At 41.6% G+C, this 25,496-nt stretch overlaps 1 protein-coding gene across 1 annotated transcript in view; it reads left to right on the forward strand.

Moving 5' to 3' along the window:
- The first annotated feature begins 5,054 nt into the window (after nt 1–5,054).
- Nucleotides 5,055–25,496, forward strand: part of LOC109466956 (disks large homolog 1-like) — an 82,080-nt gene continuing 61,638 nt past the window's right edge. The window contains exons 1-2 of the mRNA XM_019764838.1: nt 5,055–5,375; nt 5,464–5,595. Coding sequence (XP_019620397.1) covers nt 5,357–5,375; nt 5,464–5,595 — 151 coding nt within the window. The 5' untranslated portion in view covers nt 5,055–5,356. The remainder of the gene's footprint in view (nt 5,376–5,463; nt 5,596–25,496) is intronic.

Below are 25,496 nucleotides of genomic sequence, written 5' to 3' on the forward strand. Positions count from 1 at the left end.
TCGAACGACCGCGGCAAAACCAAAAATATACAACAGGACTCGTAACTTGTTTTGCATTAATTAAAAAATAACAGAAATGATCTAATTAAAAATGAATATAACCAGAAACACGTTTTGTATGAATTGTGCATTCTGTTGTATGTGTTTTGAGTGAAAAATGTTGTTTGTGTCGGTGCGTTTGGTAGCGGTGTGACGTCAGAGGTCATTGACCGAGCTGTGGTGAATGCGAGGAATGTCAATAAGGCCACAGCAAGTAGTTTTTATGGATGACATCACCGCGCGCATCAATTTTCGCCTGATTTTGGAAAAAAAAAGAAGAAGAAATTTTGTTGCCTTCTGACAGTGGTCAACATGCCGAAAATGGGCAAAATGTCTGTTGCCATGCCGGAAGGTGGATGGCAGATAACTATGAAGAGAGGAGACAAGAAAAGGCTCTGGTTTAATGTTTTGTTTCTTACTTTGATGCAGTGATATGTGATGCTGGCTGTGTGTATGTGATGTTCTCACTGAATCAAACCTATTTGCACAATGATTGAGTCAAAATTTTAAATTGTAGGAACCTTGTTTTTTATTTCCTTTCGGCTGCGGAGGATGTCATCCATAAAATCTACTTGCTGTGGCCTAAAATACAGTGTATACATGTATATTGTGTCACTTTATAGATAAAGGTAGATATATTCTAATCTTTGCTTATTCTAGATTGTAATTTTTATGTACTTATATTGTGTAGGTTTAAATGTGTCTTGTTTGTGTGTTTATAATTGTCTTGTGTGTGGGCCACAACACCAGCCCCCGCTGCCTGTGGCCCACGAGTATTGTATTTGTTTGCAATTTCAATAAATCAAATCAAATCAAAATAACATAGCGTTTAGTTTTAAAAACTCCTGTACGTTATCATACTATATTGTACCAATTATGAAATAAAGACTAAGTTTTAACTTCCAACACTAACTAGTATTGGGACTATAACTGAATAGTTTCAAATGTGTCAGTGTAGTGGGAAACAAACATCTCGCTAGCACTACATCGCCAAAGGTAGGATCATAATACATGTAATTCTAAAGGATATAACATAAAGCATACACAACCCGAACATATGTGGGGTCGTGTGGCGTAACGGCAGAGTGCTCGACTCGGAACCAAGAGGTTCCGGGTTCGAGTCCTGACATGCTACCGATCCTGTGCCCTTGGGAAAGGCACTTTACACGATTTTCCTCACTTCGCTCAGGTGAAAATAAGTATTGTATTGTCCCCTGTGTTGGTGGTATTAATATAAGTTGGAAAAAACATGTGCCGTGTGCCGTCACCACGTCTTGTGATTAGATGAAAACCGGGACGTAGAGTGCGCGTTTAGTCACGCGGAAAACAAGATCTGTTGTAGATAATCCCGGTCCATCCCGCCGACTCCGTCACACCTAGTACCTGTCCCGAGCAGGACACAGACCCGCTATCTCGGCGGGCGGCAAACATCAAAGGCTCCACAGGTAACACGCCCACCTGAGCTCAGGTGTACTTTCACCTCTCTAACCGCAGGACTGTACCAAATCTTACAACGGGCAAAAAAAGGGGGCACCTTTTCTACACCTGTTGTACGGCGTACGGCCTGTACTATATTTTTAGCCTCTACCAGGATTCGGGAGGCGACTGGAAGGAGTAGAAATTGGCTAAATACAGAGATAACATGCCAAAGAAGTTGGTCCGCTAGAGAGTACATTTTGCCGAAGGACTCCCTCGGCATGTTATCTCTCTAGCCTCCTTCGCAGACTTCTGATGCAGCGGCGTTAATTCTTTTTTTTTTTCGGAGAGCGACGGTTTTGCCGCCGACGGACTTTACCGGGAAAGACGGTTTCCGACCAGACGTCTGCGAAGGAGGCCATTAGAGAGTTAAGATCATCTTTATTAAGTTTTGACAAACAAACAAGACGAACAGTTAAAACACCTAGGTCAATCCCTTACTCACGGGACGCAAGGTAAGTGTGCGTGCGTCGGACTATCTGGACGCCGAAACTACGTAGATTAAAAATGGTGATTCATTAGGTCTACTCTGTATTTGGCCGATTTCTACTCTTTCCAGCCGCCTCCCGAAGCCTGGTAGAGGCTAGTGCATTTCATGCCGACGCACACATGACGTAAACCTCAACAGATAAATAAATAAAAACAAACAGATATGAAAGGACATGATCACATGAACGAACGTGTAATGTTTGGTGTGTCACTAGTAATGCATGTTCATTGTAAAATGAACCTCTAGGTTTACAAACTTTAGGAACAGCACGATACCGTTCCCTGTTGAGCTACTGAATGGCTATCCCCGTCCACTCTTCTGTATACTAGTAAATTTCTGGTAACTATTTGTAGATAACACAACTTATAATTGTCAAATATGCCCCAATTCAGTGACTGTAGCTGCAATGGCATATTATCTATTATTTTATCATTGAAATAAACCTGTTGTTCAAAATAAGTAGTCAAGCCACAACCTTTTCCCCATGTACGACCATCTACTCATTTGTAAGAAACCTATGGAATATATTCTTTCTGGCATATCAATTCTATTTGTACCAGCAAAAGTTTCTCGGTATAAATATAAGTAATAACGTTATGTCATTAGAGAAAATGCGCATTTTTTTTCAAATTTTATTCAGAAGCACAGTGATAAATACAAATAAAAGGATCATGGACTAAGTGACTGCGAACTCAAGTTAGGTACAACCTATATTCTCGCGGCCACTTTTACAACAAAAAAAGGCGTTTACAAGACGTTTGAAAAACTATGGATAGCATGAGTCAAACCTCCCATCCCAGAAGAGAAGGAAAGCATAGCAGGACACATACAATCAGAAGCGTTTTGTTTCTGTGATGTAGTTTTGCGCGGCTAACATTTAATGTCGTTCGAACAAACCAAACTGCCGCGAAGAACTATAAGTTGTTTAGCATTATCAGAAAGTGTGTTTGAATTGAAAATGTGTCCAAGTATGCTTGAAAGCGTGCCAGAAAGGACTGAGCGCTGGTAGGTGTATATAAAATGGCGAATTCAATGAATGATAAAGGCTTGACACAAAAGTGTTCTCTGATGAACACAGTAACTTCATAGACAGGTACAGACGGCAAACAGTTTTATGCCACTGACGCAGAGGCAGAAAGATATAAACTCTCTTTCACGTGACATCTGCAAATAATAGTTACCCGATTTACCTTGATACCTTGATACGTCTTCCAGGAAAGAAGGCCGGGGCCTGTTATGTCCTGATCTCTGCTCACTCGGTTGCGTACCTTCGCTTCTCCCAGTGACTGTCAAGTCTGCTTTTAAACTGATTAACAGTTTCTGCTGCTACTACTTCTTGAGGCAGGGAATTCCAGTTTTTGATTGTTCTGACACTGAACCCCTGCGCCCTAACCCTGGATCTTGCTAGAGGAACTTTCAACTTGAGGTTGTGACCTCTAGTCGCTGTTTGATCCGCTGGCTGGAAGAAACAGCTGACTGGGACCCTCTCAAGGCCCTTCATAATCTTAAAAACCTGGATCATGTCCCCCCGCTGACGCCTGTACTCCAAGGTTGGGAGTTTAAGTCTCTGCAGTCTGGTACTGTACGGGAATTCCCTGAGTGTGGGGATCAGTCTTGTGGCCCTTCTCTGTACCTTTTCCAGCTGCTGCTTTCCAGACTTGGAGTGTGGTCCCCAGATCACATTTCCATACTCTAAGTGTGGTCTGACCATCGTTTTGAACAGGATTGGTAGGGTTTGTTCGTCCAGGTGGGCAAACGACCTCTTGATTAAACCCAGCATTTGGTTTCCCTTGTCTTTGCTGTCGCTGTGTGGGTACAGAATTTCAGGTGGTGATCGACTATCACTCCCAAGTCCTTCTCTTCCTCGGTCTTTAGCAGATCCTGGTCCCCCAGGGTATAGTTAAGTCCATTGTTGCCACTTCCAAGGTGGAGGACTTTGCACTTGTCCACATTGAACGGTAGCTGCCATGTTGAAGACCAATCCTGTAAAGCCTCTAAGTCCCGCTGAAGTGTGTCATGGTCCTCCCTTCCCTTTATACCATGGTACAGCTTGCTGTCGTCGGCAAATATTCTAACCGTACTGCTGACCACTTCCGGCAAGTCGTTAATATAAACCACAAAAAGTACTGGACCCAGGACGCTCCCTTGCGGGATCCCACTCTTCACCGTACTCCACGAGGACTGCTTGCCATTCACCACTACCCTCTGCTTTCTCTGGACTAGAAAGTCCTTCACCCAGTCCCGCAGTTTCCCTCTCACTCCATAAGCTTCCAACTTGCTGAGTAGACGCTGGTGGGGTACTGCATCAAAAGCCTTCCTGAAGTCCAAGTACACCGTGTCAACTGCTTCCCCCCTTTCCAGCAACTGCGTCCATTCTTCCATAACGACCAGTAATTGGGTTGTACAGGACCTCCCCGGGACAAAACCATGTTGTGCATCTGAAAACAGGTTTGCAGCAGACATATGTTGCACCAGTGCATCCCGGATAATGGCCTCAAGTGTCTTCCCAACCACCGACGTGAGGCTAACAGGCCTGTAGTTTCCCGCTGTTGTTCGACTACCTTTCTTATGTATCGGCGTTATGTGGGCAGTTTTCCATTCCTCGGGTAGCCTAGCAGCCTTCAAGGATTTGTTGAAGAGGATGGTCAAAGGATAGGCCAGTTCCCCAGCCAATTCCTTCAGAAACCGGGGGTGAAAGATTTCCGCATAAACTTGTCAGGACAAATATTGTGAGCGTTTAGTAGATGTTCAAACTTTCAAAGTCAATGTCAATTTTTGAAAGTGAACCTTAGAAGAAAAAATTAATCAAACTGGCAATAACTTTACAGCGGCTAAAATGATTTTGTGGCCTTGTTTCTATCAAATTTACATCCGAATGGCTTGTAGCTACGCAATGCGCGTTTTAGTTCGAGTTTTTATACAGGTATAAACAAAGATGTAGCGAATTTTTGCCCAGCTGACAACAAAGATACAAAAATTGCCGCGAAAAACCCGCGCGGGTCAGGGGTCATCCGCGCCCCATGTGACGAGTTTCCGGCGCGCTGATTGGCTGAATGCCAGGGTGCGCTCACGTGACCAGGGCTGGCCTGACGTGGTCGCCATCTTGCAGCTTGGAGAGAAACTTAGGAATTTGGCTTGAATTTCGCCTGGTCTAAGGATCTGTGACCTTCCTAGGGGCGCTTTCGGGGTTGTGTACGTTCAAGTGCCTTGGCCGTGTTGGATCGGACGGAGCTCGGGGTTTGTCAGGCCTGGATTTAGCGGCGAGCGGCTGTGTTAAGTGCCGAGGAACGGAGCTGGTGTTGGTTTGAGACCGAGGAATTTGAACCGAGCATTCGCAGGAAGGGAGCGAGGATGCCCGTCAGAAAACAAGGTAAGACCTGCTCTCGTCTTGTCGTGGTGTTGTCGTGTTTGCGTCTGCTGTTGGTCGAGGTGTTGACACGACTGTTGCTCTCTTACAGACGCCCACCGGGCACTGGAGCTACTAGAAGATTACCACGCCAAGTTAACCAAACCTGGAGACCGCCAGCTTCGCGCTGCCATCGAGCGAGTCATCCGCATCTTTAAAAGTCGTCTGTTTCAGGCTTTACTGGGTGAGTTTTGTGGTTAGACACTTGTCCTAGTGTGTGTGTGTGTGCCGACTTGTCAGGGTGTGTATCCGTGTTGTTAGAAAGGCGCAAACATGGCGAGGCTGTGCCAGGCAAATATAGAACACTGTATACTGCACTGTCGGCAGTTGTGACGCCCCTCCCCACACGTACTGTACTGTAACTTCCTACTTTCGCTCGCTCGCGACAACAACACCCGGTAATTACACTACGCTAATTAGCAGGGTGGCTAACTAACCCTGGCGCTAATTAATGACCAGGAAGGGCGTGATAATTACAGTAGAGAAGGCGGAAGTTTTGTACATTACAAGTCGGGGGTTCTGGTGGTGGATAATAAGTCAAGGGTCAGGGTAACAACATTCTTCCGTGTATGTTAGCGAACCTCCCCGCAGTGTGTGTTTATATCACACTTTATATACCAAAGGTTTGCTGTGGTTTTGTGTAGGAAGGGGGAGGTTCAAAAGCACAGCTTACAAGGGTTAAACCCGGCCTGGTAGGGAATTCCACACCCAGCATTTCATAGGTCTCCGTGAGAAATGCGGGGACAGTTGTTTGCATATTAATAAACTTGGCTGAAATGTCGTGGCAGGAATGCGGACTATGGCAGCGGACCTCCCCCCACAACGGCCATTTGTAGGCAAATTGGAAAACAACCTGTGATTACGCCGGCCGTGGTGCCAATTTTCTCACTTTGTGGGGTGTTGGATCGGTCCAACAGTGCAGTTAGATGGTTAGAATAGAGCAGGAGGGTAGGAGAGGGGTGGGCATGTAGCTGGGGCTTCTGTGTTGTTCCAGGCTCAAAGGTTAGTAAAAATAGCCGGGAGTTGTAACAGAAACCCTCGGCACTCATGCCAGGCAGGACTGGGGACAGGTTACACGGACACGGCTGTTCTAAATACAACATAAAACTAACTACATGCATGTGGGATATCCAACATCTACCTTTCATAATATCCCAAACTCACAATATCCAACATCCACCTTTCATCATGCCAGGCAGGACTGGGGACAGGTTACACGGACATGGCTGTTCTAAATACAACATAAAGCTAACGACATGTGGGATATCCAACATCTACCTTCCATAATATCCCAAACTCACAATATCCAACATTTCCAATATCCAACATAATTCATCATCCAACTACAGGGCTGTTCTAAAAACAACATAAAACTACATGTGGGATATCCACATCCACCTTTCATAATATCCAACATCCACCTTTTATAATATCCAACATCTACCATTCATTGATGTACAACATGATTCATATAAAACTTCACATTATACAACATCCACCATTCCACCTGCATATGCACTATGTATAAATTATAATGCAGGTTAGTGCAGGTAAGATTGGAGCTGTGCAGGTATTTCTGCTACTTACATGTACCTGTACCTAACCTGCACTGGTCTGTGTTTTGGGTTTATATATAGATGTAGGTGTATGTGGATTTTCTGTAGTTGCACTTCTACTAGCCACCTCTGTATGAAGTGTAAAAGAAACAATTGTTTCAGAACAGTTTTTAGTATGATCACAACTTCATGAATCTTGACTGGTGCAGCACCGCGCAGATAATTTTCAATGTGTAAAAAAAAAAGATAGTTTGAGCCCAGGTGACTCTTAACTTTAGGAACCCTCCCTTGTTGTTGTAAACAAGACGGCCAGGGTTCTGACACCTGCCCTCCAGGTGTACCTGTTGTGGTCTGCTCATCAAGCACTTTCACTTGTTGAACACTTTCACCTGTCAATAACTTCTCAAGACCTTAGATGAACCTTGGGTTAGAGAAGAAGGAAGTCAAGTCTTCCCTTCATGTTTGTAACTTTGTAGTTTGGTAAAGATGAGAATTTCAGGGGACAAACTATCAGTGTTGTATTTCCACTTGTTGCTGAGACCTGATATGTGACATCTTTGGTCTTTGTCGTATTAAACTTTTGCAGTTCTACTTTTAGATTTCCTTCTCTTTAGTTGTGATTAAACTTTACACACCCTGGCACTTTCTGATCAATCGTATATTGTTATAATATTATATTATATGTTTAGATATGAAGGAGAAATTAATTTTTACTCATCAATAGCTGAATACTATATTATTTATGTATTAGAATTATTGAGAGAGCTTTTAGACAAAAGAACTCCCCCATCAAGAGTTGTTAAAATACTAGACTGTACCTGAAGTTTTCAACATAACTTTCCGGGGGATACGTTTATTCCGGGGCGGGGGGGGGTAGGTTANATTTGCGGATAATTAATAGCAAAAATAGTGCAGCGATTGAGGAGTGAATAGGATGAGGACAGGATGGCCCCAGGCAGGGAAACTGTTGACATGAGTTACTCTAACTTTATTGTTGCTGCTGACATATGTTTTGTACGTAGCTTGCTGCATACATATACATGTAGCCTCCACCAGGCACCGCGGATCGCTGGAAAAATAGTAGAAATTGGCTGAAATAAAGGTTTAGTATACCAGAGAAGATCCCGGGATGGCCATAGAAGATCCAATTCGCGATCCACAAATCTTCTAAAGCCCGGGATCTTCTCTGGTATACTATCCCTTTATTGCGGCCAATTTCTACGTACTATTTTTCCAGTGATCCGCGGTGCCTGGTAGAGGCTAGCATACATATACTCTGTACATAGGATGACGTTATCCATACATGTATTTAGCTTTGTTAGATCTTTAGTTGTAGACGGCCATACAAAGTCCCTGTACTTTTTGTTGAGTCAGTAAAGAATCTGTTTGAATTAGAACAGCACAGACCTGGTGGAACTTGTTGACAGTTTGTTAGTGTTTGTGAAATGTTTGTTTATAAAACGGGTTTCACTAAGAGTAGGTGTTAAACTGTGTGGGACTTTTCAAGTATCTGAAATCTCATGTTTTTGTAGTGATGACGTGGTGGTAACAAAATGGTTACTCTATATATAAGTGTTCGTGCTTCTGTTGGAAATATTTATATTGTAAAAACTATAATACTTTTATAATTTGGTAGTGACTGTTTCTTCTAAGTGTAGTATTTTTCCATAACACACAGAACATTCTCATAAATGAGTCATATCTAAAATTGTGGATGCTCCTTTCTGTAAAATCTGCATGTTCCTAATATCCAGTCTTTCATTATGCAAAGGAGGTTAAAATGATACTGCTCTTATGTACATATTAGGCCATTAGCTATTTTTCCTCTATATAAATAAGCACAATATTTCTGCCATGAGTAATAAACCATGTTCCTGACTGTGAGTGTTACATTTCTGATGCTGACTGTCACCAGTAAAGATTTGTAACCAGGAAGTTAGTGGAACCAACTGTTGAACTTGTGTTAACTTAAAAGTTTCATGTCGTCTTCAATGTTTGGTGTTTACTAGTGTGAATAGGATAATGGGATTTCTTGCCTTTTGGTAATTAATTCTGTGTTGCTTTTTAGTAGACACTCTACACGACAAGTTTGATAATCTCCATTGTTGTTTGTTGGTTTATTGTGGAACAACTCTCCTTCAGCTGCCCACCCGAGGGTGACAGCTATTCTTCCAGGAGAGGGTGGAGTATATAAAAACATTACAATACGTCAACATTCACTCATTCATTCACTCACTCACTCACTATCCAGGATTTAATTATACTGCTACTGTTATATTACAACATACAATTACATAAAATTCCATTACATATAGTTATTTCAAAGAGACAAATGTGTAACATCTCCACTGTCTGCACAAGTCTGTTAAAACAATAAGAAACCAGGAACTACATGCATTGTAGTCAGTACAAGCTTTAAAACAAAGGAACCAGGAACTACATACTGTAATGAGTCTGACTCAGCCCCTACACATGTTTATACATGGCCAGTTTCTCTCTTTACTGATGACTCATTCTGCAATTATTATTATATAAATAACAGAAACAACAGACTCAGTCTGAGACATCAGGGGTAGATAGTTCCTGTTTTGGTCATGTTACTACAGTGTACCATAGTAACTGCAACATGTACTTTTGGGAATAATTACACAATTTGTGAGACAGAGGGCAGATAATTGAAGAGCAGAGTTTTTTGTCTTTCAAGAGTTTTTCCTGAACAGTGAACACTGATAGCCTGGTTACCAAACCTATTTGCGGAGAGGATGTAGGACTCTGGAGGTAAAATAGGTTTGGTATTCCAGGCTAAAGTACTGAAACATTTCTTTCACAAATTCTGTCTCGTATAAGTAGAGCAAACAGTTTGACAAGTTTGTCTTCTGAATCTTCTGTTTATCAACCAATTAATAGAAGTTCTTCTTTATGGTGTATTCAGTCAGAAGTAATATTAGTTTAATCTCCAAGCAGATCCCTTTTTGTGGCAAGACAGTGTCCATTAGCCAGAGAAGGTTGTCGGCCACTGACGGGGTAGCGACGAAAAAACGGCCATATATAAGAACGATCATTCCCCCACAACCTCTGCTTGGAGAGTAATGTATTAGTACAGAAAAGGTGAAATGTGTTGTTTAGTATGTAGATAGTTGTTAGGCTTATGTCAAAGAATATTTTCATAAAGCTGCTATTTCTGTTAGGATGAGTGAGTGAGTGAGTCTGGTGCTATTTCTGTATATCTGGTTGTCTCTGTAATTTTTCAGTTGAAGTGACTATTTTTATCATGGCATGTTTGCAGAACTGTCTGTCTTGTTACAAAGCCCATCAGAATGGATCTGTGCACTTGTGTAATCGTTTCCTTGACAGGGCTGGAGATACTGGGTGCATGTGCACCTCAGTGCACCCAAATTTGGAGCTCTGCTCCCAATTTTTTTCTGTGGGTGCACCCAAATGTTTTTGTAGGTTTACGTATATCAAGATGTTAAATGTATACAACTATGCAGCGTATTATTGAAAAGTTTATTGCAAATTCGTGCCCGGAGGCTAATTGCAAATTACAAAACATAAAAGAACAATGAAATAAGAGTATAAAATGACTAAAGTCTACATGATAAAGGTAGCTGTCTTAAACTATGTCTGAAGGGTTTGACTTCTCTTCTGTAAACCATGGAAGACGTATTATTAACATCTAAGTGTCAGAGAAATGATGAAATAATTGTTATTATATATGTATTATACAGTACTTTTATTTACAAATGAACATAATTAGTTTTTGCTGACATTCTATTCACAAATATACAAATATTACCAGGGCTCGAACTTAACTTTTTTCCCTACTGTCCCAGAACTGTCCCAAAAATAAATTCCAACTGTCCCAAAGTGAGGATTGACTGTCCCAAACTGGTTTTCAGGAAGTATGTATTACAACAACAATAAAGCTGAGTCAGAGAACAGTATTGCTGTGTAAGCTAATTGTCAATTGAAATAAACACAAAATCAACTCAAATTGAAACTTGTCTTGGCTGGTTTATTGTGCCGACAAATGTAACAAAGACAAGCCAAAGTTCTTTTCAAACTTTCTTTCCATTTTCTTTCCTTCCACTTGTTATGTGTAGGCTACAGTAAGTGGCCCCTGTAAAGTATGCATACTGCATGCTGCACACTGCAGTACTATATTATACTGCATGTATTACAATTCACAAATATTTACATGTTTAAATGTTTTACATTTCAAGCCCCCCTCCCCCCTTCCGTCGGCGCATCCCTCTTTCGTACCGGCCGTACGATCTGGAGGCTGACACTCAGTTGTTGAAACCACGCCGTCAGACTGAGATGATCCTGAACGTCTTTGAGGATCGACAGCATTGACTGCATTCGACGCCGGGGCCGCTCGCGGCGAGGAGAAAAAAGAGGAAATTTTCCTCTGTGCCATGCCGGCCATGACTCTCAAATTTTCTGATTTCGGCTGTTTTCGGCATTCCATTCGTCATTTCGCGGGAAACTAGGCGAAGTTTACCGAAAGACACCGTACATTCCCGAGCTTTGCCGGTTCACTATATTTGGCATTGTCAGCTGATCTCCCGAGCATCTCCGGAAATGTCCGAACATTAAACAGTTACAGTTCGCCATATATGGCAGATGCCTTGATTGGATGGAAGCTGTGATTGGTTGAATGTTGTTTACATGGATAGAATGCCTGGGAACTGGCGTGGGAAAGTGGCGCCAAGGCGGCGGGCTGCAATAGATCAAAGGCGATGGGCGGGGCGACAAAATAGTGGCCACATGCGTACACGGGTGCCACACGCGCTGCTCAGCTGAGTGTATATCGAATTCGGCGGCTTTTGGTGAGGCCCAAAAATGGGTTGCGCGCCTGACAAACGTATGAACGGCTGACATTCTGATTGTGAATGTTCGTTATTTTTCCAGTGTCCCAAAAATGTCCCAAAGTGATTTTTCAGTTGTCCCGGCCGAAATTTTAGTGGCCAGGGGACATCGGGACATCGTTAAGTTCGAGCCCTGATTACAAATATTCCCAGTGTGCTGCACACACATGTAGTCGATCTATAATAGTAGTTTATTCATACGGTATTGAGTGGAGTGGTCAATATTCCAAATGCCTCGCCCTCTGGCAAATAGAAGGACTACATTATCATCAGTCAGGCAAATAGAAGTGTCCAGATTTAATTTCCCAAAGTACAGAAAGATATATGCTAATAGTCATACCTAAAACAACCACCGAAGATGGGGAATTTTCTAAGCACGTCGGCAGAACGTACTGCACCTGCGCGAAACCCATAGTGAATTGTACATAGCACTTCGGCAGATCGTCTCATATAACTTATAAGGTTATATTTGCGCATATAAGGAAAACATCTCGTCTGTAGTTTTCAAATGTTGTGTCCGAAAAGATATCCTCTACAACAGGCAAAATTCTGATGCAACGTTGACCAAAGATACACCGAAAACTGTGAAAATACAGGGTTCTGCGCAGGCGCAGTACGTTCTGCCGACGTTATGTCAGATTTTCTAATAATTCTATCTGTTTCAGCCATAAGAAAGACACAAGAGTGGACTAACTGTAGGGACTTTGTAATCTGGTTATTTTAGTGAGTTCTCGCTTGTATAAATAATGCTGTTTCAGCAGATATAATGTCATGATCATCACTGACTCCATTCATGCCAAATTAGGGTCACGCTAAAAATAACCCTGGATCAGGGGGAACCAAAAAAATCAACCCTGAGCCTTGATGTCATTTACTCACTCAATTTCATGTAATCCTGGTTTTCAGTTCATTTTCCAATAACAAAGCAATCTTGCATGTATTTACCAATTGTGAGAGTTACATGTATGTTAAGAGTTATATTTAGAGTCATGTAGTTATAACTATAACTAGTTGTTTGTCTCCTATTATTGTACCATACCGAGTAGTGTCTTCGACTGTGAAAGCAATTAGCCTTTGGGGCATGATTTTGCAAATAAAAAATTATATATATTAATCAGAGAAAAGATATGCCGGTATTCAGTCTACTTGAGGCATTGAGTCACTTTAAATCTGTTGTACAGAATTGTGAATGCCTAATTATTATTACATACAGCATGATCTCTGTAACATTCCATGACAGAGTGACATGTGGTGATGATGAGAGGGTATTGTCTGGAACAATACGCCTGTCAGGGGAGGGGGGGAGTCATTAATCACTGCAACAGCTGGGGGAGTCAAACACAGGGGAGAGTCATTAACAACAGCTGGGAAGGGGCGAATCACAGGGGAGAGTCATTAACAACAGTTGGGGGAAGGGCGAAGCACAGGGGGGAGTCAGTAATCACAGCAGCAGCTGGGGGGGTCAAACACAGGGGAGAGTCAGTAATCACTGCAACAGCTGGGGGGATGTTGAATTTTGGGCTGGAAATTTGCCTGTGGATCGACTCTTGACATTCATAGAACCGTCTAAATATTTTAGGAAATAAACATAGATTTCAGACATTATTTTCTAATCACATTGTGAATGCAGGTTCAGATAAACGTATAAAATCAATATTGCTGCCATAAATGTATGACTACATTGTTAATGACTGCACTCAAATTCAGGTGTATATAAGTCCTGTATATTGGTACTGTACGTTATATCTGTCCTTTTTTAGTGTGTAGATATGAAATAACAGCCGTGTATGTACCAATCCTGTATATGGGTATGTTATAATAATAATAATAATATCTGTCCTATTGTGTAGATATGGTATATAAGCCCTGTATGCACAAGTTGGTTATTTATGATAATAAACCTGCTCTTGTCCTGTCCATACCTGATTTATCTCTCCCCTGTGACTCGTGTGGCTCCTGTGATATCTCTCCCCTGGGACATATTATGTAGTAATAACTGTCAGTCATCATTTTGTACAGACTGTGATTGACAAATGTCAGTCTGTAGGAGGCTTGCTTGTAAGTCATTGTGTTAAACTGTCTTATAGATGAATGAATGAATGAATGAATGAATGAATGAATGAATGAATGAATGAATGAATGAATTATTGTTGGCAGTCTTGTATATGCTGTACTTTATTTAAACACAGTACAATGTAGAATACTGGGCAATAATTCGGTGAATAGTTTCATCAGGTTGGTAAGTCACTGAGTAAAGAGACTCTTTTTTTACACAACCAAGTCTTTCATTCAGCCGACGTTTCGGTGACCGTCTGTCACCTTCCTCAGGGTAATTCTGACTGGTTCTGGACTGAGGAAGGTGACAGACGGTCACCGAAATGTCGGCTGAATAAAAGACTTGGTGGTGTGAGTCTCTTTACTCAATAGGCAGTAATTGTTTGTTGGATTCATATGTCTTAACTTCACACACTTACTGAAAATTGTGATTCTAAACGGAGTAGCTATCTATGGTCTTTTGATGTTTTTCTATGATTATATATGGGCCTCAGTGCCTTTTATTGAAGTGTTAACCATTAAATGTACCTAACCAGGCCTCAGTAGTATTTATTCACCAGTAAATGTCATTATTTCTGCCCCAGACTGTAGATTTATGGCGTTTTTTTATCTGTCGCTGCATCAGTTCTGTCCATCAGGGGCCAAATTAACTCTCAGAACTGCAGTACAGGTTATTAGTGTTATTTAGGGCAGCTGAGACCTGAGTTGGTTTTTGGGGCAGGGCTGGAAAGTAGTCTACATCATCAGACCAACATTAAGAAACAACGGCGGTTCAAAATCAGTAAAATGTAACCAAATAGGGAGACTAAATTGGCCAGGGGAGTTTGGCCACCGTAGAGTTCATTTGCTAACAGTGTTTTTTTCTGAAGTTTGCTGTCGTAATCCCCTTAGGAATGTCTGGTGGAGAATTCAGCAAAACTAGATTCTAGTTTTGAATTCTACTGTCCCACTACAGTTTGTAATTTTTAATATATTTTTTTGAATTAGTTGATTAATTTCTTGTGATCACAACTCTCTGAGTCTTTCACAACAAAAACCTGATAGCAGTTTTCAAAAAGTTGATAGCAGTTTTTAAAATCTATCCAGTTGCCTTAGTAACTGTTTGCTTGTATGTCATTACCTGGATGTCTAACCTTCATGGACCCATCTTGTTGTAGCTGTAATATGTGGAAAGTTGTGAAGTTGGGATGTCAGAAAACACACAGTTGACCTGGACTGACCTCTCTCACCAACAAACCAACTTTCCTGCTGGTACAAGGCCCCGTAGCTGTTGACTGTGAGTCCACATGTGGCCTGATGATTTCCCCATTCACCAGGCGGTGAGAAGTGTGTGTTTGGGGGCCTTGCCTGTACTGTTGATCTCTCTAAGATTGATGACCAGGTAATCCTGTGGATTAGGGAAGGTTTAGGAGAGGTGATTAACAAGGTTCTAAGGCTTGCAGGGCTGGAAATACTGGGTGCATGTGCACCTTGGTGCACCCAAATTTGGAGCTGTGCACCCAATTTTTTTCTGTGGGTGCACCTAAATATTTTTGTAGGTATTCTTGTACATATTAAATGGATATTCTTGGCATCTAAGTGTCAGAAAATCTTTGTTGTAGTACTTGTTCAAGATTTTGAAGTTAGCTCCCATTTCAGATTGAAGCTCAGAAGAGGAGCGGTAAGATCTGTAATTTTTTGTTTTATATGGTGCACCCCAAAAAAGAATTTCTGTGCACCTAATTTTTTAGGTTGGGTGCAAATATTCCATAAAATGAATTTGGAGCCCTGGACCAGGTAATGCCGTGGATAAGGTTGGATTAGGGAGAAGTGATTAAGAAGGGTCAAACACTTGTATTATGAAGTGGGGATAATCCGTGGTGGTGCTGTCATGGCGGGATGGTGTCAGGTTACTGTTGATCTCCCCAGGATTTATGACCAGATAATCCTGTGGATTAGGGTGGATTTAGGACAAGTGATTAACAAGGGTCGAACCCTTGTATTATGAAGTGGGGTAATCTGTGGGTTGTTTTCGCGAAAATTGACCCTGAGGACAGAAGCACCTGCAGCAAGGTGAAAACAATTAACTGGGCACAACCCGGAGGTTCTGTGTTTACTGTAAATGAAACTGTTTCAGCGGGTTGTTTAGGGCACATCCCAGAGGTTCTGTGTTTACTGTAAATGAAACTGTTTCAGCCGGCTGTTTTGGCTATGAGGAATGTTGTTTAGAGTAAGAGTAAGTGAAAAATATGTAAATTCAATGTTAACTAGAATCTAATGTATTCCTTGTCCTGCATAGTTCCAAGTTTTATTTTGTTAGAACTGTCTGGAGAGGGAGAGTTGCCTCCCGACAAGATGATGATGATTTTGTTAGAGGAAAACTGATTGTATCTCCTCCATTACGACCTTCACTGAGAAAGTCTTAAGAAAATTCAAGGTCAGCCGCGAGTCTCGATCAATAGTTCTGCCCTGGGGTCATCCCAGGTCAACTTAACAAAGCACAAGTACGATTTAAAACATATCAAGAGGAGACTATGTATAAATATATATCATGACATGAAATAGGACATCAATACAGCTTTTGTCCTGTTCTACTTTGGCCCCTTTTCCACTAGATCTCAATCACTTAGCAACCAAAATTGGATTTCTGTGACTTGCAATTTTATAATCCAGGGCTCGAAATGTGCACCTTAGTGAACACAAATTTTTTTCTGTGGGTGCACCAGTGATGTACATCCATTTAAAAAATGACTACGTCAAATTGTCAAATTGTCGTCGTAGAATTGCACATTGAGAAATATTTACACAATATGATATGACGTACATTTAGCTTAGTGAAATTCAAATTTTGCTCATCTCATTCACATTTGTACTTAACATATAAAAATTACATTAAATTATTTCATATACAAATTGAACAAGATATATCAGAGACATTTACAAAGTTAAGAGCAGTATCATTTCATTGCGTTCAACAGTCTTAAGAGGGACGGTAAAGGGCTGTTCAGCTCAGGTTTGTGTTCGTTGAGTCACGCCCTCCCAGTCTAGTCATCAGGTCCTGCTCAACAGTCAATAATTACTGAGGCTCCTGAAGGGGAAAAACTCACCAGATTATAGCAGCCATTCATGGACAGTTTAGATTAAAACGAAAGCAACAGATTAACAGACTAACAGAGGCACCTGAATTAAACTTGGCTGGAAATACTGGGTGCATGTTCACCTTAGTGCACCCAAATTTGGAGCTGTGCACCCAATTTTTTCTGTGGGTGCACTAGTGTACCAAAATAATATATATATATCCAAATATTTTTGTAGACATTTGGACACATTAAAATTTAAATGCATAATAGTATACAGGATATTCTTGGCATCTAAGTGTCAGAAAAATAATAAAATCTTTGCTATAGTACTTGTTTAATATTCTTAAGTTGGCTTCCTGGACATTTTACAGTGTTTGAAATATCCATCTGCATTTTGCAGAGGGATTTACAATATTGCGGCAGAAAAATCCTACAATTTTGCATTAATAATTATTATTAAGTTGAGAAGGTTGTGGTATGGAGGCTGGGGTATTTGCATCTAAAGTGTTTGATTTACAGAACAAAATTTTGACTCATCTGCAAAAGATGAAAAATGTATTTTTACCACTGTATTAGATAAGAAGATTAGGTAAGCAAGATATTAACATAAAAGCAGAGGCAACAGAAGTAGACAAAATTTTTAATCTTAAGTGTACATTTGTACACCTTAACACAACCAACTGTACTGCTTTGTGACCTCAAGCTGTACAGATACAGTGAGACATGCTCAGAAATCGAAGTTATGTTATCCTAGGCCTTGGTTTGACACTGTGAAAGGAGCTGTATCTGTTAAAGGCAGATTACGTAAGCTATAATTTAGACTAATGGAAGGCCATGAGTGTTATCAGTTTGGCTGCACAGGTCCACCAGGCAAGTAACAAGAACCTGTTATATAATATCACACTTGCAGGGTTGGACAAGTCCTATTGCTCACTTGCCCAGGGCAAGTAAAAGTACTGTTTAGGCAAGTGAATTATATCCCCCGGCCCTGTACTTGCCCGATTGGTAATTTTTTTGGATGCCAAGTATAGCTGCTAACATTTGGAGCAAAATTACTCATCATTTTGCCATAATGATATTGTATTAATGCCCTTTTGTCAGAAAATCCATTACAAGTCTCAAAGTCAAACCACCTTATTTTGATAAATAAAGCATGCAGCATTATTAACTCTGAAATATAATAATTTCCTTGCTGGTAGTAAAAATGGATGAAAATGTCGTGTATATTTTGGGCAAGTGAAAAGTTGGTTCGGGCAAGTGGAAATGACCATGTACTTGCCCAATCAGGCAAGTGGATTTTTGAAGACTTGTCCAACCCTGCCTTGTAGTAGGCTATATGTACCCTGCAGAAGGTGTACTGTGAACAGGACTGTAATCCCATTGTTAGTCCTTACTGTAAGTTACAGTGAGTAAACAATATGTTACAGATTATGCAGACTGCACACATGCAGGCGTCACGCCTTACAGGCCAAGTGGAACACTGTATAAACACTCCTGTCCAACTTTGGGCTAGAAATGCCCTATCTGTATATAAGCACTCCAAACCCAACACTGGGCTAGAAATGCCCACCTGTTAATGGCATCCAGTGCAGTTTTTAGGAGGGTCTGCAAGGGGGGTCCCGACAACGCCGTACGCTGAATTAGGAAACCTCTCGATTACGCTTAACGATAAATTCCACATTACGTAAAACAAAAATATTAGAGTCTACGCTCTACGTAGAATTAAAATGGCCGATTACACTCTACAGAAAAGGGCTAATGCGGGACCCAATGTTCTAGTCACTTATCTACATTCTAAGTTCAGCCTTCTCAAAAAAATGTAGAGTCGGTGGCTGATAAGAAAAAGTAGCAGGCGAGCCACGAAGTGGCTCGAAGCGAGCCGCGCAGCGGCTCGCAGGGGGAGGGTACGGGGAGGGGGGTGGCCCCCCGTCCGGTTGGGGGGGGTCCGGGGGGGCCTCCCCCGGAGGAAATCGTAAAAATTAGACCCCTAAACATCGTTTTTGGTACATTCTGAGCAGCTTTTATGGCAATCTTGTGGCTCCAAAATTTACTGTTCGTGCACAAATAATTCCGGAAAAAGGCTGCTTGCCACTCCGATCGTATTACGCGCGGTCCTTGCGCCCGGCCACAAAATGCAGAAAAATAAAGAAAGCATATTTAAATGTCAATTTGATCGAAAAAATAATCATTGGGATGTGAAAAAATGTCACAGTTTCGCTTTTTGGAAGTTTTGTTTCTGTTTTGACGGTTTAATTCTAGCGGGGTGCGATCCATAAATGCCCTATGGAAATTCACCCCGCGTCCCGGTACACTGACTTCCGGGTTCCTTGAACAAGAAAATTACGAGAAAATGGCCAAAAATCGGCGTAGAGAAATATACATCTTCCCGAAAATTCTTTTAATTATGTATTTCTTTAATAGGATGTTGCTTAGTAGTCGTAGAAAAAACGTAGAAAGCAGCGTAAATGTGTCTCTTCTTCACCGGCGAGAGCCTGCCGGCGAAGAAAAATCTTCCCGCACTGCCGGCTGCTGGCCACATCGCTTATCCAATCAGAACGCAGGTCATGTGAGGTGAACCAATCAGAGCGTCGATCGCACGCTGCTACTTAATATTCATGACAAGATGGCGCCTGAAAGCTCCTGTTTTTGTACAGCGATGCGGAGTGTGCGTGTTTTTTATCCGGGGATTTAACGCTGATTTTTGACTAGCCGTGATTACGCTACAAATGACACACTAGTGGAGACAACAGATGAGTGATCATTTTACGATCGACAAGAACTTTTGATGAATGAAACAGCTGTGAAATCTCGCTGATGGCGATTTGTTTTTGAAAATTTGTCTCTGTGTATGAAAGATATGAACACGCTTCTATTCATGTCTTGATATTTTTTGACGTGATTTGTACTAGTTATTTGTAACAGGAATGTTACTAGTGCCGGGAGAAGTTGTGAAGGTAGCGGCTTGATAAATTTTCGTGAGCAACGAGTTTACGAAGCAAGTTCCGCCTAGCTCGAGCGATACAGCTCCGCGGATACAACTCGAGCCCCAGACCCTCCCCCCGTAAAGTTTCGGCCGCTCTGGCCGGCCGCGGGCCGCTCGTAGAAGCAAACGCTGACTCGTGCACTAGAAATCTGCACAGGAGGCTAAGAAAGAAGCAGTTTTCAGATCCAGAAAGCTAGCAGAAATTTGTCTGAAGTTCGTCAGAAGAAATGAGCCGGTGAAGTTTGTGAGAAAATGTAACGGAGCTTACTTGTTTTTCTGAAAATGTAGACGAAAGTAGCCGGCGCAAAAATTTGAGTAGGCGGCGATTTTCGCCGGTAGCCGGCTTGTTTTGAGAAGGCTGAAGTTGAAACCGCACTATCCAAATGTATATTGACCCTCATGGAGCAAAAATTCCAAAAATAAAAAAAAAATGGTGACTGGAAGGGCATGAGGCTGATTTTTCGGGTACCACCCAGAAAATAAAGGACTCATCTTGGGGCTTGTTTCTGCAGCTTTAAAAGCCCAAAGTATGAAATGCTGACTCAAATGTGCCAATGTGAAGCAGTATGTGTCAGTATCACAAAGATTGCATAATTCAGAATATTCCCAGTTTTGCTGTCCTGAAATCGCATTGGATGCCTTTAACTGCTCTGTGCTAGCTGGAGTCCAGCCTTGTTAGCTTTGGTCTTAAAATTTTGTCTCAATCATTGTACAAATGGTTTTGAGTCAGTGGGAACATCACATACACACAGCCAACATCACATATCACTGCATCAAAGTAAGAAACAAAACATAAAATCAGAGCATTTCCTTGTCTCCTCTCTACCATCCACCTTCCGGCAAGGCTACAGGCATCTTTTCCATTTTGGTGACATGGTGACCACAGTCAGAAGGCACCAAATTTTTTTTTTTTTTTCTCGAAAATCAGACGAAAATTAATGCGCGCGCGCTGATGTCATCCATAAAAATTACTTGCTGTAGCCTTACAAACTGAAAGGGCCACCCAGCCATCCTGAGATGAAATAAATGAATAGATAAATGTTGCAACAATCCTTCTACTGTAGCCATGACCATGACTTTAACCTTGCTACAATACTTGGCCTTCCGTGATTGGTGGGGTAAAGGTCAGCTGACCGGCTAGGTAAGCTGCCCAGGGCTGTGATTGGTTGATGGAAGTCAGCTGACCTGCTGGGGAAGCCCTACCCTCCACCAGGCCTTTCTACGGGAATACGAATTTTAGAATTTGGCAAAAAAGAGAGTAAAATTGGCCGAGGGAGTCCGGCTGCGGGGAGGTAGTTTCAGTCTAACCTACAAGGCGGCAAAACTCCCCTGGCAAATATTCTCCTATATATAGCCAGCGTAGTTAGTCTGGTAGAGACTAGGGAAGCCCTGCAGATGTTGGCTAGGGCGAATGCTGCATATTTCTCAGGGACAGAGGGTCAGGGGTCATCCTGGGTCGGCTATTTTTACTTGTGCAGAGGAGGAGCAACAGTTTCATTGTATAAAAGTACTGCAAGCAGGGCTGGAAATACTGGGTGCATGTGTCAAAGGCTTATGTATATATAGTTATTAACATTACTTAATTTGAGGAAAGTAGTAACTTATAGGTGGGGCAACCTAAAATTCTGATGGGCAACCTAATATTTGCCGTAGGTTGCTCAAAGAAGTATTTTGTACACTGGCAACTTAGTGCACCCAAATTTGCAGCTGTGCACCAAATTACAGTCAAACCTGCCCATGCGACCACCTTGTCAAGACGACCTACTGGCCAAATAGACCGGTTTTCTCCAGTCCCGAAAATATTTTCCCATAGGCACAAGCATTAAGCACTCTGCCCAAGTAGACCACCTTCCTGACGCGACCGCGGCCAGCTCGAGTCGGGACCACGCGCGACCAAAACCTTCCCATGACGACCGCATCATTTTTAAAAGTGTGTCTATATCGATTTTTAATAAAAACTTGCGGGGATTTATGGGGAGAATCGGCCTGTTTACGTCTCACTGTTTTGCCCGGCCGAGCGATTCAAGATGGCGCCGGGGGTCACGATGTTGGATCATTGGAACAGACTACTGTAATAACTTGGGTGAAAACTTGACGTGCGGTTTGATTCTACTGTACAATCTACCGTACAAAATGTAAATTTATTTGTCGCCGACGATGTTTAAATAAAAGAAAATGATATTTACTAATATTGACTTGAGGGCTTAAAGTTTTTGGAGTTTAAGGTGTTTTTATTCTTTATTCAACTAGCTGCTCACCCATGATGCTGGTGAAATATCCCAAGTGGAGAATCTTGTAAACAAGTCACACAAGCTTCGAGAAAGATCGGTTTAATTGTACCAAAGAAGCGTCTCGGAAAATTACAAACGTCGGGGCGTCATAATTAACTTGAAGAAAAAGTCTGGTCGACAACTGGTCTGGTGAACGATTCATACAGACCGTGGGGATTTTAACAATTTCAAGCCGCTGCATGTGGCATGCCATGCCGCTGCACGCCGCTGCATGTGCAGGGCCGCAGACGAGCTTACAGCGAAGCCCGGCGTCTTCGCCCTAGGATGGGAGCGTAATGGAATCCAGGGTGACATCGAGAAAGTTCTACAGACACTGTAGCCTTTAACAGTAACGTTCAATTGTATTTTTTGCCGTAAAAGTTGACTCGCAAAAATGTGACGCCATTTTCTTTCACTACGCCTGGTTCCCAAATTTTCGATTCGTCTTAGTCGTAGCACGTGCTAGCACGCTACTGGGGCTTTTACATTTTCAGTAGTACAAATGACGGTAACTTTTGATTGTATTTCAACCTCGGAATTAAGCAGATTTATGCCTCATTTCTCGTAGTTTGTAACTCGTTTGTGAAGTTGGCCGCCGGGGCGCCATTTTGATTGTTGTTGTCTGCACGCTTGGGTGACGCTGAATTTTGTAACTCGTCTCATTGTTTTCGAAAAAGTCCCATAGTAGCACAAAATGAACGCCTTATCGTTTCTGTAAAAACCTCTATATCGTAATGTAGGCTAAATTTTATAAACACCCAAGTGTAGATACTAGTAAGCTGTGAAATTTCAAAGCTTTTTACTGTGGTACATGATTGTATAAAAATCAAATACTAGTACATGTACTTTCTATGCAATAAATATTTTATTTCTGGAAGTACATCAGTGTTTTGCTTGTTCATGTGTCAACCACTAGTACTATACTTTTGTGTGCATGTTGTAGTCAAGAAAGGATGAGTAAAAATATACATGTACTAAAGTACTTTGATGATGATGCAATAATGGTTTATAATACATAATACTAGTAATATGATAATACTTGTAAATGTCTTGGTCGTTGGTCTGATTTTCTTCAAATAGACCACCTGCTCAAGTAGGCCAAATTTGAGTGGTCCCCTGGGTGGTCTACTTGGCCAGGTTTGACTGTATTACAAACCTATTAACACATTAGACTTACACACACTTATCATAACACTCAGAATATTTACGACCTATAACTGTTACTTAACCTACATCCTTAGCCAGCCTTGTATTTAGTATATAATAATATACAAATTTAACAATTTTATTTGTTGTTAATTATTTGTACCGAGTCCAGAACCAGGAACTCTCCTTTCTGTATCCCTAATCTTCACTGATTTAGATAATCCACAGTGTTTTTTTTTTGTTGTTAATTGTTTATAACGAGTCCAGAACCAGGAACTATCCTTGCTACAGCCTAACTTAAGGATTTATCAGTCTCGGGTTGGTGAAAATTATTTGTAACAATTTTTTTGTCGTTAACTGCAGGTGTAACGAGTCCAGGTTGTTGTTAATTGCTTGTAACAATTTTTGTTGTTGTTAATTATTTGTAATGAATCCAGAACCAGGAACTTTCCTTGATACAGCCTAACAGAGGTATTCGCTGTGAGTCTCCGGCTGGTGATAATTGTAACGAGTTTTTAACTGCAGGAGTAACGACTAAAAAAGTCCAGAACCAGCACCTTGCCTTGCTGTGGCCTGACTGAGGTATTCGCCACCAGTCTTGGGCTGGTGATAATTGTAACAAGTTTTTTGTCGTTAATTGCTAGAGTGACAACTAAACGAGTCCAGAACCAGCACCTTTCCTTGCTGTGGCCTGACTAAGGGATTCGCTGTGAGTCTCTGGTTGGTGATAATTGTAACGAGTTTTTTTTGTCGTTAATTGCTAGAGTAACGACTAAACAAGTCCAGAACCAGCACCTTGCCTTGCTATGGCCTGACAGAGGGATTCGCTGTGAATCTTTCGCTGGTGATAATTGGGGTTGCTGGCAGGGCGATTTGATTGGTTTTCTCGCGATCCGCGTTTCTCGTTTCTCCCGTCCGCCGGCGCGCGAGATAAAGCTGGGGGTCAGAGGTCGCGTGCAGCGGTATCGATCAGTCTCGCCGCGTTTGTCATACCCACAATTCCTGTCAACACGTCTTTACAACAGTTCTGTGGTTATTGTGACGGGTTAGATTGTATATATCTTATAAGGCCACACCAATGTCAATGGTAGAAAACCAACATTGTATAATGTTTTATCACTCAGGTGTCAGATCATGGAGCTAGAAAAGGTTGATCAGCTCAAAAAGTTTATGTCCCTTCAGGCCTCGAAATTAACTTTTTTTACTACTGTCCCGGAATTGTCCCGAATATAGATTTTAATTTTGTCCCAAACTGAAGATGGACTGTCCCAGCCTGCTTTTCAGGAAATAAGTTAATGACAACAATAGGAAAAAAAACAACTGAATTTGTACAACTTGAAGTCCACTTTATAAGTAAATGTAGGGAAATACGGCACCATCTTTCAGGCCCCCCCTCCCCGGTATTTGGAATCCTTGATTGGTCAAATTTAAATGTTTGTTAGAGTATTATGGGCTGCCGGCAGCCAGCAGCAGGATGGATGGATCACGTTCCCAAATGACGTGAAAGGTCTCAGAATGTTCAAATTGCCCCGAAATTGTCCCGAAACGTAATTTGAATTGTCCCAAGCTGAAAATTTAGTGTCATTTGACACTGGGACAATGTTAATTTCGAGCCCTGCCCTTGCAGGGGTCTAGCGCCCAAAAAAGTCAAGGGTCGGCAGGTTTTTCTAGCTAGGGTCTGTCAGGAAACAGGAAACACAAAAACATGCCAAAAATAAGCCCAAACCTCTGCTTGTAAAATAATTGTTCCAGCCTGCCCTATAGTCCACAGCACATGGTTTTATAGCCGGTATAACAAGTGACATAAGAGCAACCCTGTCATGCTGCTTTATGCATGGTTAACAGGATGTTATTAAAAATCTAACAAATAGCACGGCTGACACTAAGGACAGAACAGACCATGAATTATCTGCTGTAAAATACTAAATCTAGGAGTGTTACACAAAGGTGGTTATAAAAAGGAGAGCTAAGAGATTTAAGATTAGTTCACACCAATTTAATTTGTTGTTTCTTGGATTTTTTTTCAAAAAAAAATATGAAGCGACATGCAGGGTGAAATAAAAAAATAAACAGATAATCCCTACCAATGGACCCTGATTTTTTCAGGACTGAACACAACATTTTTTCCTAGGCCTGACTGCCCCC

This window comes from Branchiostoma belcheri, unplaced genomic scaffold (assembly GCF_001625305.1).
Source record: "Branchiostoma belcheri isolate BF01 breed outbred unplaced genomic scaffold, Haploidv18h27 scaffold172, whole genome shotgun sequence".
In the NCBI taxonomy this organism is placed as follows: domain Eukaryota; kingdom Metazoa; phylum Chordata; class Leptocardii; order Amphioxiformes; family Branchiostomatidae; genus Branchiostoma; species Branchiostoma belcheri.